The sequence below is a fragment of the Balaenoptera physalus genome (genome assembly GCF_965194825.1).
Source record: "Balaenoptera physalus genome assembly, chromosome: 15".
Lineage (NCBI taxonomy): Eukaryota > Metazoa > Chordata > Mammalia > Artiodactyla > Balaenopteridae > Balaenoptera > Balaenoptera physalus.
This window is the reverse complement of record NC_138894.1, coordinates 77198474-77215892: the sequence shown is the minus strand read 5'-3', so window position 1 is coordinate 77215892 and position 17419 is coordinate 77198474. Positions and strand designations below refer to the sequence as shown.

The following is a 17419-nucleotide window of genomic DNA, read 5'->3' as shown; positions in this document are numbered from 1 at the left end:
CCATCACTCACTAGCGTTGATCATAAGCAAATCACTTGGCTTTTCTTTTTTTTTTTTAATTTAATTTATTTTATTTATTTTATTTTTGGCTGTGTTGTGTCTTCGTTGCTGCATGCAGGGGCTACTCTTCATTGTGGTGCACAGGCTTCTCATTGGGGTGGCTTCTCTTGGTGCAGAGCACGGGCTCTAGGCGCATGGGCTTCAGTAGTTGTGGCACGCGGGCTCAGTAGTTGTGGCTCACAGGCTCTAGAGCACAGGCTCAGTAGTTGTGGCGCACGGGCTTACTTGCTCCGCGGCATGTGGGATCTTCCCAGACCAGAGCTCGAACCCGTGTCTCCTGCATTGGCGGGCGGATTCTTAACCACTGCGCCACCAGGGAAGCCCCGCTTTTTTTAATTTAGTTTCCTTGGCTATAAAACGGTCTCCCAGGGAGCAGGAACTAGATTCTTACGCCACTTTTCTGTAAGATGTGAGCAACACCGCGGGTTGGGATCTCTAGGGACACGTCTCAGGCCTCCTGGGAGTTCCCTGGGTATCCAGTAGAGAGGAGATTCCCACGCTGGACGTTTCTACTTCGTGGTTTGCCTCTGACATTGTTCAGCTCAATCTCTCTAAAGGGTTTACAGAACGCTCTAATATCCACGGTGCATTCTCACTTCATCGTCCCATCAGCCCCTTTTGCAGATGGGGAGACCTGGGCCCGTGACTTGACACTGTCACTCTGTGAGGACCAGCGCCCCCGGCTCCGGCTCTGGAGAGCGCAGACGCCAGGCCCCCCGCGCCCTCCCTGGGGGCGGAGTGAGCAGGCGCGGGGCGGGGCCTTTCAGGTCATGTGACTGCCGGCCCGGAAGCACTCGCGCCCCAGACCCCGGGGGTGACCAGTTTGGGGGCTACCACCTCAATCGCGCGCGGAGGTCGCGCTCCTGTTTCGCGCTCGCAGCATCCGCCGCCATGGCCTGGACCAAGTACCAGCTGTTCCTGGCCGGGCTCATGCTCGTCACCGGCTCCATCAACACGCTCTCGGCAAAGTAAGTCCGGGCCTGGCCGGGAGGGGACTCCGCGCCCACCCTTCGCGGCTCTCCTTTCCCGGCTTCACCAGCCAGCTCAGTTGCTCTGATCCGTTCATGCGGTTTATGGACCACCCAAGGGGTACGAGGCGCAGGGAAATGCGGGGCAGGGCCGTGTCCCCGGCTGGAGGACCCGAGCCCCGGCTTTGATTCGCTGTGTGCTTGATCCCAGCGAGTCACTTTCTAACTCAGCGCCTCAGTTTCCTCATCTTTAAACGGGAGGGAGTTTCTCTCCCCTGCCCCTTCCAAGCTGGCATCAGGGGCCCCGCCCTCCAGGAGCTGTGGGCCAGGGAGGGCTACAATAAACGTCGTGCGGACCGAGTGACCAGTGAGCGTGGAGGGCTGCGATGACAGAGAAGGGGGTGCACCATGGGCCCCCCTTGGAGGAAGGGTTACAGCTGGGCCTCGAAGCCTCGGTAGGATTTCTACATGTGGTGGGGACATCGAGGCAGGAACAGCAAGGCCAGATCCAAGTGGATTGTAACTAGCACCGAACGCCCAGGCTGGATTTTATCCCATAATCCAAGAGGGGTTTGTGAGATGGGGAGTGACATGTTAAAAGTGATACGGTGAACCTGGGGGTCAAGGTGAAAAGTAGTTGGCTGCAGGAAGACCACTCCAAGGCTGCTGCAGAGCAGATAAGGGGAACTAGGAGGCGGCAGTGAGGTGGGAAGGGAAGGGTCAGGTGGGAGAGACCAGGTGCAGAGTGAAGCCACGGGGCCTGACCCACAGGATCCAGTAATCACTCCTGGGCTTCTGCCTGGGGGAACAGAAGTGGCATTAACCCAGGCAGGGTGGGCAGGGGGGCAGTTCAGCTCTGATGTAAGAGGGTGTGGTGCTCGTGGGACGGTGAGGACAGTCCTCAGGAGGTTGGGGACTGAGGACCTGGGGCTGTCATGAGGCTAAGGGACCGAGCATAGCCTCCTCTCTGTAACAAGCGGGAAGCCCGGGAAGCAGCCCCTTCTCTTGGCGGCCCTTCGTCCCTTTCTCTGCTCCCGCCTCGGGGCGGGGCCCTCCTACTCCTCTGCCCAGCATCTAAGAGCCCCAGTACCCAGAGCCTGCCCTTTCTCTGAACCAATTCCAAGGTGCACGTGGAGGACAGTAGACAGTGACCCTCTCCCAGTCACACCTCCCTTCCGCCTGAGCCCTGCCAGGCTCCAGAGCAAAGGGGAGTCACCCCAGTCACCCTCTGGGCTGCGCTCCAGGCCCCCTGAGGGTGGTGGGGATAGTCGTATCTTATTCGTTTTTGAGGGTGTTTCTTCCCAGCGTACTCCATCAGTGATGTGAGAAATGCCCCCGAAGAGAGGTCTGGGAGAGAAGTATCCTGTTCGATTCATCAGGCATGTGAGGCACTGCCTAGACCTAGGGAAGGAGACAGAAGTGACCGAGAGAAGGTCCCAGGCTTTGAGATGCTTAGAATCTGCAGCAGAGGAGACAGATGTGTACACGCTTGGCAATCACAGTGTCCTCCCTTCTCCACAGGAGGTGGACCTCTGGGTGAGGCCCACCTGTCTCTCTGGTTGGGCTCTGGCTTGCTGTGTCTGTGTCTTGTGCTGGGCTCCTGGGCCCTGAGGCCTCCTGAAGGGTACTCCTTTTGCTGAGCCCTTAGCTATAAAGGAAACTCAACCTGAGGGCTCCCATCTCAGGATCTGACTGCAGCAGAACAAGTCATCTGTCCATCCGTCCCACAAGCCAAGGCCTCAGGCTGGTGCTTATAGGGTGGCTGTGGTCTGCCAGGGCCACCGTCCGCAAGGAGAGCTGAGTTACCTACTGAGGTAAACTGTGCTGACTCAGCTCCTTCTGTAAAAAAAACTCCAGACCGGTCAGCTAAGAAGCCAGGGGATCCTCAGCCCTGAAGGACTGAAGACAGTGGATGAGGAAGTGGGCGTGAGCATGTGTTGCTGCTGTGCTGGGACCACAGGTCAGCTGTCCGCTGCAGGAGGTCACTGCCCACTCAGCAGGACTGGGTGTGCTGCAGGGAGCCGGCCTGGCCGGGCTGGGCTGGGCTGGGGCTGGGGATCACCTACCCCCAGGAGGGAAAGTCACCGATCAGGCTGGCCCTGTAGCCTCGTCCCTGGGTGTTGGCAGAAGGTCCCTCGCTTCTCCTTTCTGTAGCTGCTTTCTCCCCCCTCACCAGGCTTCTGCTGATGCACTTCCTGGAGACCAAACATTTGCCCTCCTCTGGCACCGCGTAGGGCTGTCTGCCTGAACCAGTGCACGTTTCGGAGCCCCACTCTCCTGAATCCAGCTGGAGTTCTGCATGTAAAGAACCAGGGTCAAGTAGACACTCACTCAGGAAGGCTCACATCCCCTCCTAAACTTCTGCAGGCTGTGAAGCCCACCCAGCCATGAAGGGGCCGTGGGGGTCATTTCTCCAACAGTCAGGCTCACTGGGTCCGGGGAGCCTGCAGGAAGGTGGCAGGAGGCCTGCGATCACTGGGCCTCTTTTAGGGAAGGACTCTCACTGTCCTTCCTGCGCCAGCTCTAACTTTTGCCTTGGCAGCTGCCCCTCCCCCCACCCATAGGTTCCAAAAGTGGGCACAGGATAATTGCTTCAGAGGGGTTCAGGCCAGCTGGAGAAAGCCTTAAGTCAGCAGGGCAGTGTAGCAGTGAAAAGAGCATGAGACTTGGAAGCTATGGGATTAGATGAGTCACTGGGCCTCTCCAAGCCTCAGTTTCATCTATGAAATGGTCATGATAATCCGTGCCCCACCTTCTCCCCAGACTCCTTGTAAGATCTGCTGAGGAGAGTTATCTAATACTTAAGAGAGGGGAGGCTGTCGTCACTTATCACCACGTGAGCCAGGGCCACCTGCTATGACACCTCAGAGAGTGGAGAAGCCCTGGGGCCCTTCTGAAGATCCCAAGCCAGAGAAAGAAGCTGACTCACTGGGCTTAACAGACCCAGGATGAGAGCGGAAATGGCACAGATTCTGTGGGGAATGGATGCACAGCTAATCCGTGCGAGGCAGCCGCATCAACCACTTCCTCAGCTTCTGACCGCCACCCCTGGTCCCACACAGACGCGTATGCCTCTCAGAACGCTGAGCTTTGAGTTTACTGAGCAAGGCCACGCCAGAGTGACTCACCCCTAGTAACGGTAGCCCACCCGGAGCCCTCCAAGGCCCAGGGAACTCTAAAGGAAGCCTGCCTCTGCCAGTGGAGGGCACTTCCTCATGTGGCCGCAGCCTGAGCCTGGTGGGTCCCCAAGGCCTCCTGCCCACAGCTTTCCCCAGGATATAGTGTCCAGAGAGAACGGAGGGCCCATCTGCAGGGCTGACCTTTTCCCCACCTCAGCCAGGGGGGTGGGAAGAAACTTGAGTAAGAAGGTGATCGGTGTTGAGGAAGGAGCACAGAACAGGGGGTGGTGCTCCTGGGTCCTAGTGCTTCCCTGTGTCCCTCAAGCCCTGTCTGGTCCCTGGGTTTCTCATCTCTCAAACAAGGAGCTTCCTGAGATGATGGCTGAGTTTGTTCTCCTCTTTCAGCACTTTGTGGCCCTCCAGGTGCCTCTGCGTCAGCCTGCAGGCTGGGTCCCAGAGGATGGATACTCTCCCCGGAAGCTTTCAGGCTGGAGCAGAGCTGGGGCCACACCCGCCCAACACAAGGGGAAGTGGCTTCTGCTCAGCAGGGGAGAAAGAGGGAGAAGGGGCAGCAAAGAACTTTTATTGACCACCTGCCATATGCCAGGTCTTATATGTCTTATTACTTTTGCCAATTCATCAGTGTTGGCATTATTATCCCCAATTTAGAGGTGAGAAATCTATAACACATCCAACCTGTGAGAGTCAAAAGTCTGAGCTTTCCGTGTATCCTGCTGCCTTTTCTGAAAATAAGTGCAAGCAGATGGGTTTGGCCCCAGATCCGCCCATTGTTAACTGTATGAGCCTGAACACGGCTCTCTCCACCCCAAGGTCTGACTGAAGACCCTGTCTGTAAAATGAGGGTCCTTGTTGTGAGGCCTAAACCACACAGCCCACATGAAGTGCTCAGCCTCCTCAGGGAGAAGTACAGGCCTGGTACAAAGTCAGTACACAGTGAATTGTACATTCATAAAAACATGTTAGTGAAGCGTTTTGCAAAGAGATAAGTGCTATCCCACTGGGGAGTGATTGCTTTCACCCCCAGATGAACCGGGTCTGGCTTTTGGCTCGTGTTCTGTGCTACCTAGGGTCCGTCTGAGACTGCACAGTGAGCCAAACGTTTCCCAGGGCCAAGATGAAAAGCCTGACTCTATCCCAAAGTGACTGCAGGCCTGAACTCCTCCCTGGCCCCAAGAGTCTGGGCAGGGCAGCCTGTCCTGACACCCAAACCCTTGGGGTGTAAACCTGCCCCAGGCACTGAGATACAAAAAGATTCCATTTCCCCTGCTGGGAACCTGCCAGCCCCAGCCTGTTCAGGCAGAGCCACCCCTTGGAGAAAGCAGACAGTGCAGGGGGGGCGGGAGGAGGCTTAGCTCCAGCCCTACAGCCAGCTCCCCGTGCAGTGCCCCTCCCTAGGGAAGGGCAGGCCCAGCTGGTCCCACCAGCAGGGGACACCTCAGACCAGGTGGCAAATTAGCAGTCATGGATACATTGCCTTTGGACTGTAGTACCTGCCTATTTGTCTAGCGGTGTCTGGAAGTCCCATTCATTCAACAACAAAAAAAATGTTTGAACTTCTGTATAATAATGTGCCAGGAGCAGGGGATTGAAAGCTGTGGAAGTTGCTGGTTGCTGAGCTCACAGCCTCTCAAGTGACAAGGACTATGGAACCAGAAAGTGATGCAGATATGAGTTGTCATGAGAGTAAGGTGCACAGGCAGTAGCCCAGGGGGAGTTCCAGGAGGTGGCCCCACTGCTGGATCGGGGGTCTTGAGCCTGCCAGTCTGTGCTCTGGATGTGGCCCCAGGATGGGGAAGGGGCTTCCATACCAGCCCTTGCCCTAGGCTTCTGATTGACCATGAACTTGGCAGGACCTCCCTTGTCCCTCCTGGAGGAGCCCTGGGAACTCTCTCTCCGACCTGCTCACTCGCTGCAGGGCAGTTGTTTCTGCGCCCTTGGTAAAGCTTGACCTCTTTGCTCTCCTTGGCTTCTCTCTTTTGCTCAGCTGCCTCACCCAGGCCCTCCCAGAGGGCTCTGTCTGTGAAGGTGAGTCTGGCTGGAGAGCAGGCCAGGCTGAGTGAGCCATACAGGTGGTGTGTGTCCCACACCCACATCCCATGTCCTGTCCCGTCCTGCCCCGCCTGGGGATCCCAGAGTCACAATCTACAGCAGATCGGGCAAAAATGAGACCCCAGAGAACAGGTGGTTTCTGTCCTTAATGGGGGTTTTCTTTGCCCCTTTGGTACTGGGTCTGGTTCCAGCCTGATCCCCTGATCCAGATTTCCTCTGCCTTCCCAACCAGGCATATCAGAACTTCTAGCTGCCCATCAGCTCTCCTTTGACCTCCACCATTCCCAAGCACCAGAAGCCCTCCTACCTTCCCTCCTCACATCTGTGGGAGTGGGTGGGGTCTCCTACCTTGAGATAAGTTTGCCACAGTCCTGTTTTGTTCACTTGCCCTGGGATATGTTCAGATCTCTTTGTAGATGTGATCTCTCCCTCCAGGTCTGTGCTACCACCAGCGCTCAGCCCGCCCTTCCCACCGCCTGCCCACTTGCCCCGGGCTGTGGGAAAGAGCTCCCTGTTCCCCTCCTCAGACTCAGGCACAGAGAAGCCCCGCCTGCACAGGATCTTTGTCAAACCCAGACCTGCACCGCTTGGCATGACCAGTGGCCCCTGCTTGGGGCACAGGAAGCAGGAGGCTTCCCTGCGCTCCGGGAGCCGAGGCTTGTGCACAGAGGAGCCAGCAGATGGGGCGGGGACCATGATGTAGCTGCTCTTGACAAACATTGTAAGGAAAGACATTTAAGAAGAAGTCCTGAGTCTTACACTTTAGGGACCGCCACCGCCTACGAGTGGGGTTGCTGCAGCGGGGGCAGGTCAGTGGCCCACTGCAAGTGGCCCTGGGTCTGCATTGACTTGAGTCAGCAGTGTGATGTGGCCCATGCAGTCCAAGCCAGGTCAACTAACCAGGATGTCCAACACGTGGGAGGGGCCGCCCTGTTGCCCGACTCAGTCTGGGCCAGATCACATGCCCTTGGCTCTGGGCCTGGGCCCACCAGAGTGCTTCCAGAAGTCAGCAGCCAGGGGAGTGAAAGGTTAGCAAGGGCTGAGGCTGCTTAACCAGGAGAAGATTCAGAAGGTGGGGAAGTCTCCACATATATGAAGGGCTTTCAAATGAAAGAGAGATTAGATTCCCAGGGACATAACTAAGGCCAGCGAGAGTGAAATTCAGAGGCAGAAGTTTTAGTGACAGATGGTGGTCAGTGCAAAAGGGTTGGCGGTAGCTGCCCAGAGCGCTGTGCCGTGACGGACTCTGGGCTCGGCGGGAAGCGTGCCATAATCAGGCCCATCTGCTGGGGTGCTGGCTGACACCCACTCCACAAGTGCCATGTACTTGCCACCTGCTTCCGAGCCAGTGCTAGAGGAAACCCTCCAGACCCTTCAGGCTATGTGAAGGTGACCGGGTGGTCTGTGTCAGGTGGCCATTTCCCAGGGCCCACGTGACCTTGTAGGCCAGGGACTCTTGATATGGGTCCCTTTGATAGTCTGGTGAAGCCTAGAGTAGTGTTTTAAAACGTGCAAATAAAAGACCAAGGATTACAGAAAAAGCTAATTGTATTGAAATAAAGTTATCAAGACATTAAACAAGCCAATTTGTGATACAGTAATGTACATGTGTGCATGCACTTGTTAACACATGAAATAGTAAGCAGTGGGTCTAATTACTGTAGTTTTGGAGCAGTGATGAGTGTAAATAATACTTCACAATATCTGCAGTGACTCGAATGTGATAATGAGAAGAGCTGTGATTTCCGTGTGTGACAAAGTCGCAGGTACTGCAATACTACACTCATAAATGGAGGAAATGCTAAATTTCTGTTAGAGGTTCATGAAATTTCAGCTAAAGGGTCCCAGGCCCCTGCGTTCTGCCTACCATCCCGGGGGAAGACTCCTTGCCGCGGAGACTGGTCCCTTCGAGAGGGAGCCCCGCTCTAGGCCGAGTCCGCTAAGTCTGGTCTCGGCTTCAGGAGGTGTGAGCTCTCTGCAGGCCCCAGGGCCGGGTGGGAGAGGCCGCTGCCACACTGCAGGGTTTGACCTTCTCTCTGTCTGCTGCAGGTGGGCGGACAACTTCGTGGCCCCAGGCTGCGGAGGGAGCCAGGAGCACAGCTTCCAGCATCCCTTCCTCCAGGTATCTGTGCCTGTCCTCGCCCATCTCCGTCTCCCAGGCCTCAGGTCAGGGGCCCCCACGAGGCCATGCTGCTTCCTGACCTGGGTTGGGGGCGTCCTCCCTTGCTCTCAGGAGAGCCACTTGCTTCTCTCTCTCCCTCCCAGAACAGAGGCCAGGGTGTGAGGTGCCCCTGGAAGGGGGCAGAAGGCACAGTCCCCTGTAGGAAGCCTGCCCAAGTCCTGGTGAGCGGTCATGCCCTGGACTCCTTGAGGCCAGCCCTCACCATGGCCAAGTCAGGACACATTTGGAAAAATCCAGCCCTGTCGTAAAACCTGCTCCCCAACCACGGGGAGCCCAGACCCCACTGGGGCAGGGCAGACACCATCAATGGAAGGTACCTTATTGCTAGACTGGGAAGCAGGAGACTTAAAGTTTAGTCCGGCTCTGCCAGCAACTTGCTTTGTGACCTTATATAAGTTCTCAAGCCCGTCGGGGCCTCAGTTTCTCCATCTGGAACATGACCAGGGATTGGTCTAGATTGGTGGGTTTTCAGATCAGGCTCTACACGGCATTAGGGTTTCTGTCGAGGTGTTTGAAGAGCTTAGGGGTAGACCTAGGAGGCAGGCTCTGGCCTCCCACACAGAGCAGTTCTGCTTTTGTCTGTTTTACATGTTGGGGTTATAGGTAAACTCCTGTGTGAAGAAAGGTTATGTTTAAAAAATTTTGTTACAGAGAATTCCCTGGCAGTCCAGTGGTTAGAACTCCATGCTTTTGCTGCCGAGGGCACAGGTTTGATCCCTGGTTGGGGAACTAAGATCCCACAAGCCGTGCAGCACGGCCAAAAAAAAAAAAAACTCTTGTTATAGGTGGTCTTCCTTCCAGCTCTGAAGTCCTGGTTCTGTCCCTGCAGGCAGTGGGCATGTTCCTGGGGGAGTTCTCCTGCCTGGCTGCCTTCTACCTACTCCGGTGCAGAGCTGCAGGGCACCCAGACACCAGCGCGGATCCCCAGCAGCCCTTCAACCCCCTTCTTTTCCTGCCCCCAGCCCTCTGCGACATGACCGGGACCAGCATCATGTATGTGGGTGAGTAGCCAAGCTGGGCTGCCAAGGGCTCAGCGAAGCCTGTGGCCCAAGGGGGCTGCTGAGAAAGAGCCACCCCCAACTCATCCTCAGCTCGCCCCGCCCCTCTCCCACCGACCTTTACACACACGCCCCCAACCAAGGTTAACTGAGTACTTACCACGTGCCAGCCCTGTCAGCCCTGAGGACACCTCAGTGAACAGACAAGCTGGGCCCTTAGGACCTAACGTCACATGTCTCTCCTCTCCTAGCCCTGAACATGACCAGTGCTTCCAGCTTCCAGATGCTGCGGGGAGCAGTGATCATATTCACAGGCCTGTTTTCGGTGACCTTCCTGGGACGGAGGCTGGCCCTGAGCCAGTGGCTGGGTATCCTCGCGACCATCGCAGGGCTGGTGGTCGTGGGCCTGGCTGACCTCCTGAGCAAGCACGACAGTCAGCACAAACTCAGCGAAGTGATCACAGGTGTGGCCGGGGTGGGCATCCCGGGGCTGCCCTGCACAGAGTCACTCGACAAAGCATTTTACAAGCTCTGCTGTCCGCCAAGCCCTGGGGGAGGGCATGTGGGACACCAGCTGATGTGGACATGTACCTGCTCTCGAGGTGATGGGAAGAGTGTAGGGAGGACCAGCAAGGGACAAGCAGCATGAGGGAGGGGTGGGTAAGGAGCGGGGAGGTCCGAGGAAGGAGAGGGCTAGTTCTGCGATTTACTTACAGCCACGCAGACTGCAGGATCCGGAAGAGGAAAGGAATGGATGTTGACTGAGCACTTACCGAGCGCCCAAGCATGCTTCGCACCGTGCTCGTCATCACTGCCATCCTCACAGTCCCGGAAAGGGAGCACTGCAGCCCGTTTTACAGTGAAGTGGCCACCCTGGTCACGCGTGGCAGGATTAAACCAGAAATGTCCATCTCAAAGCCTGTTGCTTCTCAAAAGACCTGCTTACCCCAGTTGTGCAGCCCTCAGCCCCAGGCAGACCCCTGGACCTTCTGGAGCCTTAACCCAGAGCGGGTGACAGTGCCTTCCCTGCTGGCCTGCCTCACCCCGCAGGGGCCAGGACGTCAGGCGCGGGGGCTGTCATGGCCGGACCTCGTGGACTGTACGGTGCCCTGCGGAGTCGGGGGCTGCAGGGGCTCTTAGGTTTCCGTGGGCTGGGATGTCTGCCTCAGCCTGGCCTCACCCTGGGCCCCTCCTTTCCCACAGGGGACCTGCTGATCATCATGGCCCAGATCATCGTCTCCATCCAGATGGTGCTGGAGGAGAAGTTTGTCTACAAGCACAACGTGCACCCACTGCGGGCAGTTGGCACTGAGGGTGCGTGTGAACACAGGCTGGCAGGAGGGCGCTGGGTGGAGCGCGCCCTGCGGGGTGGCACATGGAGGGAATGCAGTGAGGGCGCCTGGCGAGGCGCTGGGGGCCTCTGGGAAGGGCGAGCCTCCCGCCCTCCTTCTTCACTCCCTTCACCATGTTCGTGTTGACAAATACCCTGACAACTGCCGTGCACTCGGCCAGGAGCTAAGGGAGGACAGGGACGAAGATGAATGAAACGCAAGCCCCGCTCTAGAGGAACCGACCAGCAGGAAAGGAGCAGGCGGTGCGTTTTAGCTCGGACCGCTTTTACTCAAGTGACGCTTCTCACTTGCCAAGCATATCTGAGTGTCATGGCCCAGGGAAGGTGGCATTTGTGCTACAGATTTCAGCAAGCAAGAATGGACGGGAGGGAACGCCAGGCAGAGTGGAGGCATGGGGAGCTGGATGTGAGTTTGGAAACCAGTGAGGAATAGTTTGGAGGGGGTACAGGTTTGATGTAGGGGAAATGATCAGGAATTGAATATGTCAGGGTCATATCTTGGAGAACCTTGAACATCAGGCAAGTGGATTTAGACTTTAAATGACAGGCAGGGAAGAGCCACGAAAGGTTTTTGAGCAGGGAAGTAAGTCAAAATGATGCTTTAAAATTATGAAACTAGTAGGGCGGATTAGAGCAGTGCTACCGAAGTGTGACCTACGGGCTTGTCAGGGAGCTCTTGGTGCCTGGTCCGCCGGGAGCTGAGGGCTTATGGCAGAACGTTAACCACCGAAATCAACTATGTCATCAAGCATACTGATTGCTTCCACTCACTTTTTTTTCCTAGCAAGACTTTCTGAGTGAAGCAGAGCCATGATTTACATCCTGGCCCAGCTCCTTGTCACAGACCAACAGCGCTGAGTTAGAGAGCTCTGTTTTTCCACACTTGTGAGATCAGTGTCGTGCTTGCAGCCAGCAGTCCTTTTGTCCGTGAACAGAATTGAGTTTAAAAAGTGTCCGAGAGCATTGTACATTGTAAGGGTAGCTGTCGTTTCGTGAAAGTATGTGTACATGTCTGTGCACTGGTCGCAATATAAAATGTATTTCCTATTCTTGGTCCAGTCAGAAAACGCAGATTAAAGTGGAGAAGGGGCCGTCAGAGCCCATTCTGTAGGCCGTTGTAGTTCCTAACGAGCAGAGCGGCTCCAGGACCTGGAAGGAAGGAGCTGGTGCGAGGGTGGCTCGGAAGGGGAGGCTGGGAGGTCAGCGGGGCCCAGCGGGGTGGGCCGGGGCCTGCGGCGGGGCTGGGGGCCCCGCGGAGAGCGTGACGTGCTCCCTCCGCTTCCGCAGGCCTCTTTGGCTTCGTGATCCTCTCGCTGCTGCTGGTGCCCATGTACTACATCCCCGCCGGTTCCTTCAGTGGAAACCCTCGCGGGACGCTGGAGGACGCGCTGGACGCCTTCTGCCAGGTGGGCCGACAGCCACTCATCGCGCTGGCGCTGCTGGGCAACATCAGCAGCATCGCCTTCTTCAACTTTGCAGGCATCAGTGTCACCAAGGAGCTGAGCGCCACCACCCGAATGGTGCTGGACAGCCTGCGTACCGTTGTCATCTGGGCCCTGAGCCTGACGCTGGGCTGGGAGGCCTTCCACCCGCTGCAGATCCTTGGCTTCCTCGTCCTGCTGGCGGGCACAGCCCTCTACAACGGGCTGCACCGCCTGCTCCTGAGCCGCCTCTCCAGGGGCCGGCCCCCGGCGGAAGAGGGCGAGCATGAGAGACTGCTGGGGGGCCCTCGGACTGCCATCAACGATGCCAGCTGAGCCTCCCGCTCTACTGCCACCTGGACGCTCCTTGTTCACCCCGAGGCTGAGGCCACGTGGGCTGGTGAACCTGAAGTGCCCTGTCCCTGAGGCCTCGCCCTGCCCCCTCCCCACAGACCCCGCCCCCCTCCTGCCGCCCAGGGCAGCTGCTGCCACAGAAGATGACACAACACCCAGGTCCTCCTTTGTCACCACCCCATTCAGGCCTGAGTGCAGTGCCCGACCCCCAGCAGGCTTCCCCAGCCCCTCCTGCAACACTAGAGCTAAATCATGGAGTAGAATTGCAGGAACCAGCAGCCCTAGGGTTTCCTCCTAAACCATAAGCTAAGTGTGATTCTCCCAAGAAGAGAGGTCACTGAGCAAATTCTAATAGAACTAAGCACCACAGTGTCTAAAACTTGTAAGATACTCCCTAACCCTGTCTGGGAACCGAGGTTTCAGCCAGGGCCTTGCCGCAAACTCAGTGTGTGCTCCCCAGCCCTGTACCTGGCCACTCTGGGCCCTGGCGTCCTGCTCTGCAGAAGGTGTCCACGGTGTGGCTTCCGTGCCTTCCGGCCCAATTGGGCCCATTCTGCAGGGCTGTGGTTTTGACCAACCTGGGGAAGGAGTGACAGCCCGTTTATTGAAGATGCCCCCTGCCCATGGCGCTCCTCCCCACGCCTGCTCTGGCATCCTTGCTCACACCTTGAAGTCCTCCCCACCTGGGAGAAGTTACAGGGGGATTTCCAGGCAGCCCTTGATAATAGCTTTTATGAACTCTTCACCTCCCATTTTAAAGATGAGGAAACTTGAGTCCCAGAGTTATAAGTTGTTTGGCAAAAGGGCTCTCCTGCCATGGGCTCTGGCCGTGCAGCCACAGGACCAGGCAGTCGGCTGGGTTGTAGAGCACGTCTGGGGTTCTGCCTCACCACCAGCCACCCGACAGACATCATGGAGAACCCTCCAGGGTGATGGGTTTACCGGGAGTCTACCGTTGAGAGTGATGCTGGTATCCCAGGCGTTATGTTAAGTGCTTAGCTTTCATTCTCTTGCATAACAGCCTGCACAGGTGGATGCAGGTGAGAAAAGTGTGGCCCAGAGAAGGTCAAGTGACTTCCTCGTGGAGCCGGTATGTCAAGCTGGGTTTGCCTGATTCCAAGCCTGTGGGCCCACTTACCATAAGAGTCTCTGAGATCTTTGGGGGTACTTCCTGTGGCTGGGAGAGAGGCATCCTGTGCTGTTATCCTCCCAGTAACCCCACCCTGAAGAGAGGGGCTGGCAGCAGGGACCCCAGGGAGCTGAGCGGCCCTTCATTCCAGTGGTCCGCACTCTGTGGCAGATCACTTTCCTGGGCAGCTCGATCGTGAAACAAATACCGAATGCCTTCCTTAAAATAGATCCTGGGAGAAGGGATCTCTGACAAGCAAAGCCCTCGGGCTGTGGGAATCCAGCAGGTTCTTACCGTCGGGAGAGAAAGGCCTCTCTATCCCACCAGCTCCGAGTCTCGGGGGACCCTGAGCTCCTCTGGGCCACGGTGTGTGTCACAGGAAGAAGGAAATGGAGATCGAGGGTGATGGGTGCTATAGCTGCTTTGTCCAAAAAACTGGGGCCTTACAGTGTTGTTTCAGGCGTTTTATTTTTAAAAAGAAGAGGGGAGTTGGCAGTGTGGACTTTTTTCTTTAATGAGAGGGAAGGAGCACAAGGGTTAGGACATTCCTGGAGGTAACGTCTAGAACGTTGGATGGAAAAGCTGTAAAGTACCAAATCATAGAAATCACGTGTGGATTTTAGCATTGAAGGGTTGGGGGGATTATAATGGGACTTCAGTGGTGAGAGGTGGCAGAGGATGGGGAGGGGACTTACGGTCAGGCCTGCCACCCACTCAGGCAACTCGCTTTATCTCCTGGAGCTTTGGGTCTTCACATCTCTAAAATGGGGAAGCCTGCATCTCACAGGATGGCTGTGAATATTGCCTAAGATATAAATGGAAGGTGGCTGTAAATGCCAACGTACAGTGGAGCGTCCTGTAAGGCGGCACTGCCCACCAGGGTGGTCTGTCAGGCACTGAAGTCCCAGCAGAGCCATGGTGTGGAGCATTGGTTTTGCTCAGAGGGGGAGAAATGTTTTGTTAAAACATACCATTGTGGAATAGAGTGTAAACTTCACATTGATTATACGATAAAACAGGATGCCTCGTAAAATTTTTATGTTGACCCTAAGTACCCTTCCAGACCCTGGAGGTTTGTCCTCTCTATCCTAGTGTCTGGGGTGCTTTGGAGGATGAGTTTGAGAGGCCATGCTGTGTCATGCCGGTAATGGGGGCGGAGGGGGAAAGAATCTCCACTCTCCTGCTGAGTCTAGAGGGTTGTGAGGAATGTCTGTAGCTGTGGCCTACTGCTCTGAGTGGAATAATGGGGCCCTGGACCCCAAATTAGAATTGACTGATAACAGACTTCTGTAAACATCAGTTCAAATACAGTGTAATTCAGACTATCTGCACTGTAGTGAACTGACCAGTCCCTGCCCCATTCATAGTGGTCCTGGGGGACCCTGGGGCTGGGGTGTCCTCCAGGACTGCCATCCAGGTCCTGGAGTAGCCCTCAGGCTTGCTGCCCACCAGAGGTTTAGGACCGTGCCAGGTGGTTCCATTTGCCTTCGCTCTGTCCAAAGGTCTCTGTACTTTAACAAGCAAACAGCACGCAAGGAGATCAGAGGACGGTAGGAGAATGGGAGCAAACAGCCATGCGGTTTAGGGGGAGCCAGAAATGTGTGTCCTCAGCTCCGTCTCTCCCTTCACTGGGTGGCTTTGGACAAGTGCTGTTACCTCTCAAGACCTTGGCTGCCTACAAAAGAGAAGCTCTTCGTTTCCTAAATATGTTCACCTCCCTGACGTGCTTACAGATTGATTTAGTTTTTTCATGTTTCCCTTGGTTAAGAGCCCCTCTGGCCTTCTGTTGACTACATTCTTTGAAAACCCTAGGTCAGCAGGGGGTTCCCTCTGTAGCCATAAAAGTTTATAAATCGCCCTCCTTCGTTAGAAACTCTTGTCAAAAAAATTGTTTGTTCATTTTTTAAGAGACTTTTATTGGAGTATAATTGATTTAAATGTTGTATCAGGGGCTTCCCTGGCGGTCCAGTGGTTAAGACTCGGTGCTTCCACTGCAGCACTGCAGAGGGCACGGGTTCAATCCCTGGTCAGGGAACTAAGATCCCATATGCCACGTGGCATATGCCATGCGGCGCAGCCAAAAATAAAAACAAAAATAAAATGTTGTGTTTCTGCTGTACAGCAAAGTGAATCAGTTATACATATATCTACTCTTTTTTAGATTCTTTTCCCACATAGGTCATTACAGAGTATTGAGTAGAGTTCCCTGTGCTATACAGTAGGTCCTTATTAGTTATCTATTTTATATATAGTAGTGTGTATATGTCAATCCCAATTTCCCAATTTATCCCTCCCCCTTTTTCCCCCCTGGTAACCATAAGTTTGTTTTCTACATCTGTGTCTTGTCAAAAAAAATTTAATATGGGATTTCTATCCTAGAATTCAGCAAACTTTATTGAGAACTGAAGTGCTCCAAGAACTGGATCCATCAGAGAAAACAGGAGAGACGAATGTGTAGAGAAGGAATTCCAGCCCAGCACGATGTGCAGTAGTGAGAGGCCTTTTATGAGGGCAGGGGAGTCGGCGCAGGAGAGAGCACGTGGCTGAGCGCCCGGAGCTGTCTGCTCCACTTGAGCCCATGTTGCAGGGTGAGCAGGAGTCTTCCAGGCTGGGAGGAGGGGAAAAGGAAATGATATTCTAGGAGGAAGGAACAGCTTGTAAAAAGCACAGAAATGTGTACATGTGTAACCAGCTGATGTATTCAAGAGCTGCAGGTAAGTAGACTGGTTTGCGGGCAAAGAGCGGGCAACACAGGGAGTGGCAAGAGACAAGGTCAGAGAGGGGCATAGGCGCCCAGGTACTGCTGTGCCTTTTAGGCTTTGCTGAGGCTCTAGAACTCTATCTTTAGTAGGGTGCCACAGAGAGTTTTAAGAAGGGAGTGACATGACCCAAATTGCTGTTTGGAAAGATCACCTGGTTGTTATATGGAGACAGGTTTGGTTAGCATCGAGAGGTACTAAAGGCAGAGACCAGTAAAACAAACACCCTTTGGTTAATCAGGGTCTGAACTAGAGAAATGGTGGAGAGGATGAAGATAAGAGTCATTCAGAGAGTAGACTTACATTTTAGAGCCCTTGGCTGTTGTATCTTCTGTTGTGTAACCTGCCACCCAAAGGGGGTCTTCTGGACCAGACTGCTCACCCCACTCCCTATCGCCAGTGGACCCACCGAGTATCCCCAAGCACAGCTCCAGTCAGCAAACTCAAGAAGCCTTAAGGGACCATAGACCCACTTCAATCCAGTTGCCTGTTGTTGAGAGTTGGTCGTTACCTTCTTGAGGTAGGCAGGAACTCCCACCAGAATCCTGGAACAACCAAGGGGGATGTCACCGTGGGCATCACAAAATCATCCAAAAGGCATCGGTACAAAATAGTGTTTGTTTACTTTTATTTATAAATGTCAGAAGAGGAAAGAGCCATCAAAATTCGATACAGAGTAGTATTCTCAAGTTCTGTTCCCCAATCCAAGGTAAAGACTTGAGTTAGACAGTTTGGATTCTGTGGCAGCTTGATGCAGTGGGTAGAGTTCTTGACTGTGGATACCGAGTTCCAAATCTTGACTCTGACTAGGGGCCTGAGAAGCCCCTTCCTCTCCCAGCCATCAGTCTCCTTGTCCCATGGATAAAGGAAGTGAACCAGATGTATTCACAGATGGCCCCAGGAATCTGTGGTCTTTGTCCCTACTGATGACCTAGAAACCCTTCCATGGCCGACCAGCAAGAGGCACCAGGTGTGGTTGGGACTCACGATCAACCTTAATGCCCAAAG

At 55.1% G+C, this 17419-nt stretch overlaps 1 protein-coding gene across 3 annotated transcripts; it reads left to right on the top strand.

The window, feature by feature from the left end:
- The first annotated feature begins 812 nt into the window (after positions 1–812).
- Positions 813–15783, top strand: SLC35F6 (solute carrier family 35 member F6). 3 transcript variants are annotated; one of them, XM_082428082.1, is made up of 7 exons: positions 813–1028; positions 8267–8339; positions 9229–9400; positions 9649–9999; positions 10601–10711; positions 12036–12154; positions 12228–15783. In XM_082428082.1, exons 1-7 carry the CDS (start codon positions 952–954, stop codon positions 12249–12251), a joined length of 927 nt encoding a protein of 308 aa, XP_082284208.1. In that variant the 5' UTR covers positions 813–951; the 3' UTR covers positions 12252–15783. The 3 variants fall into 3 exon arrangements, with proteins under 3 accessions (XP_082284208.1, XP_082284206.1, XP_082284207.1); XM_082428080.1 differs by having other exon boundaries at positions 814–1028; positions 12036–15783; XM_082428081.1 differs by having other exon boundaries at positions 815–1028; positions 9649–9861; positions 12036–15783.
- Positions 15784–17419: the final 1636 nt, after the last annotated feature.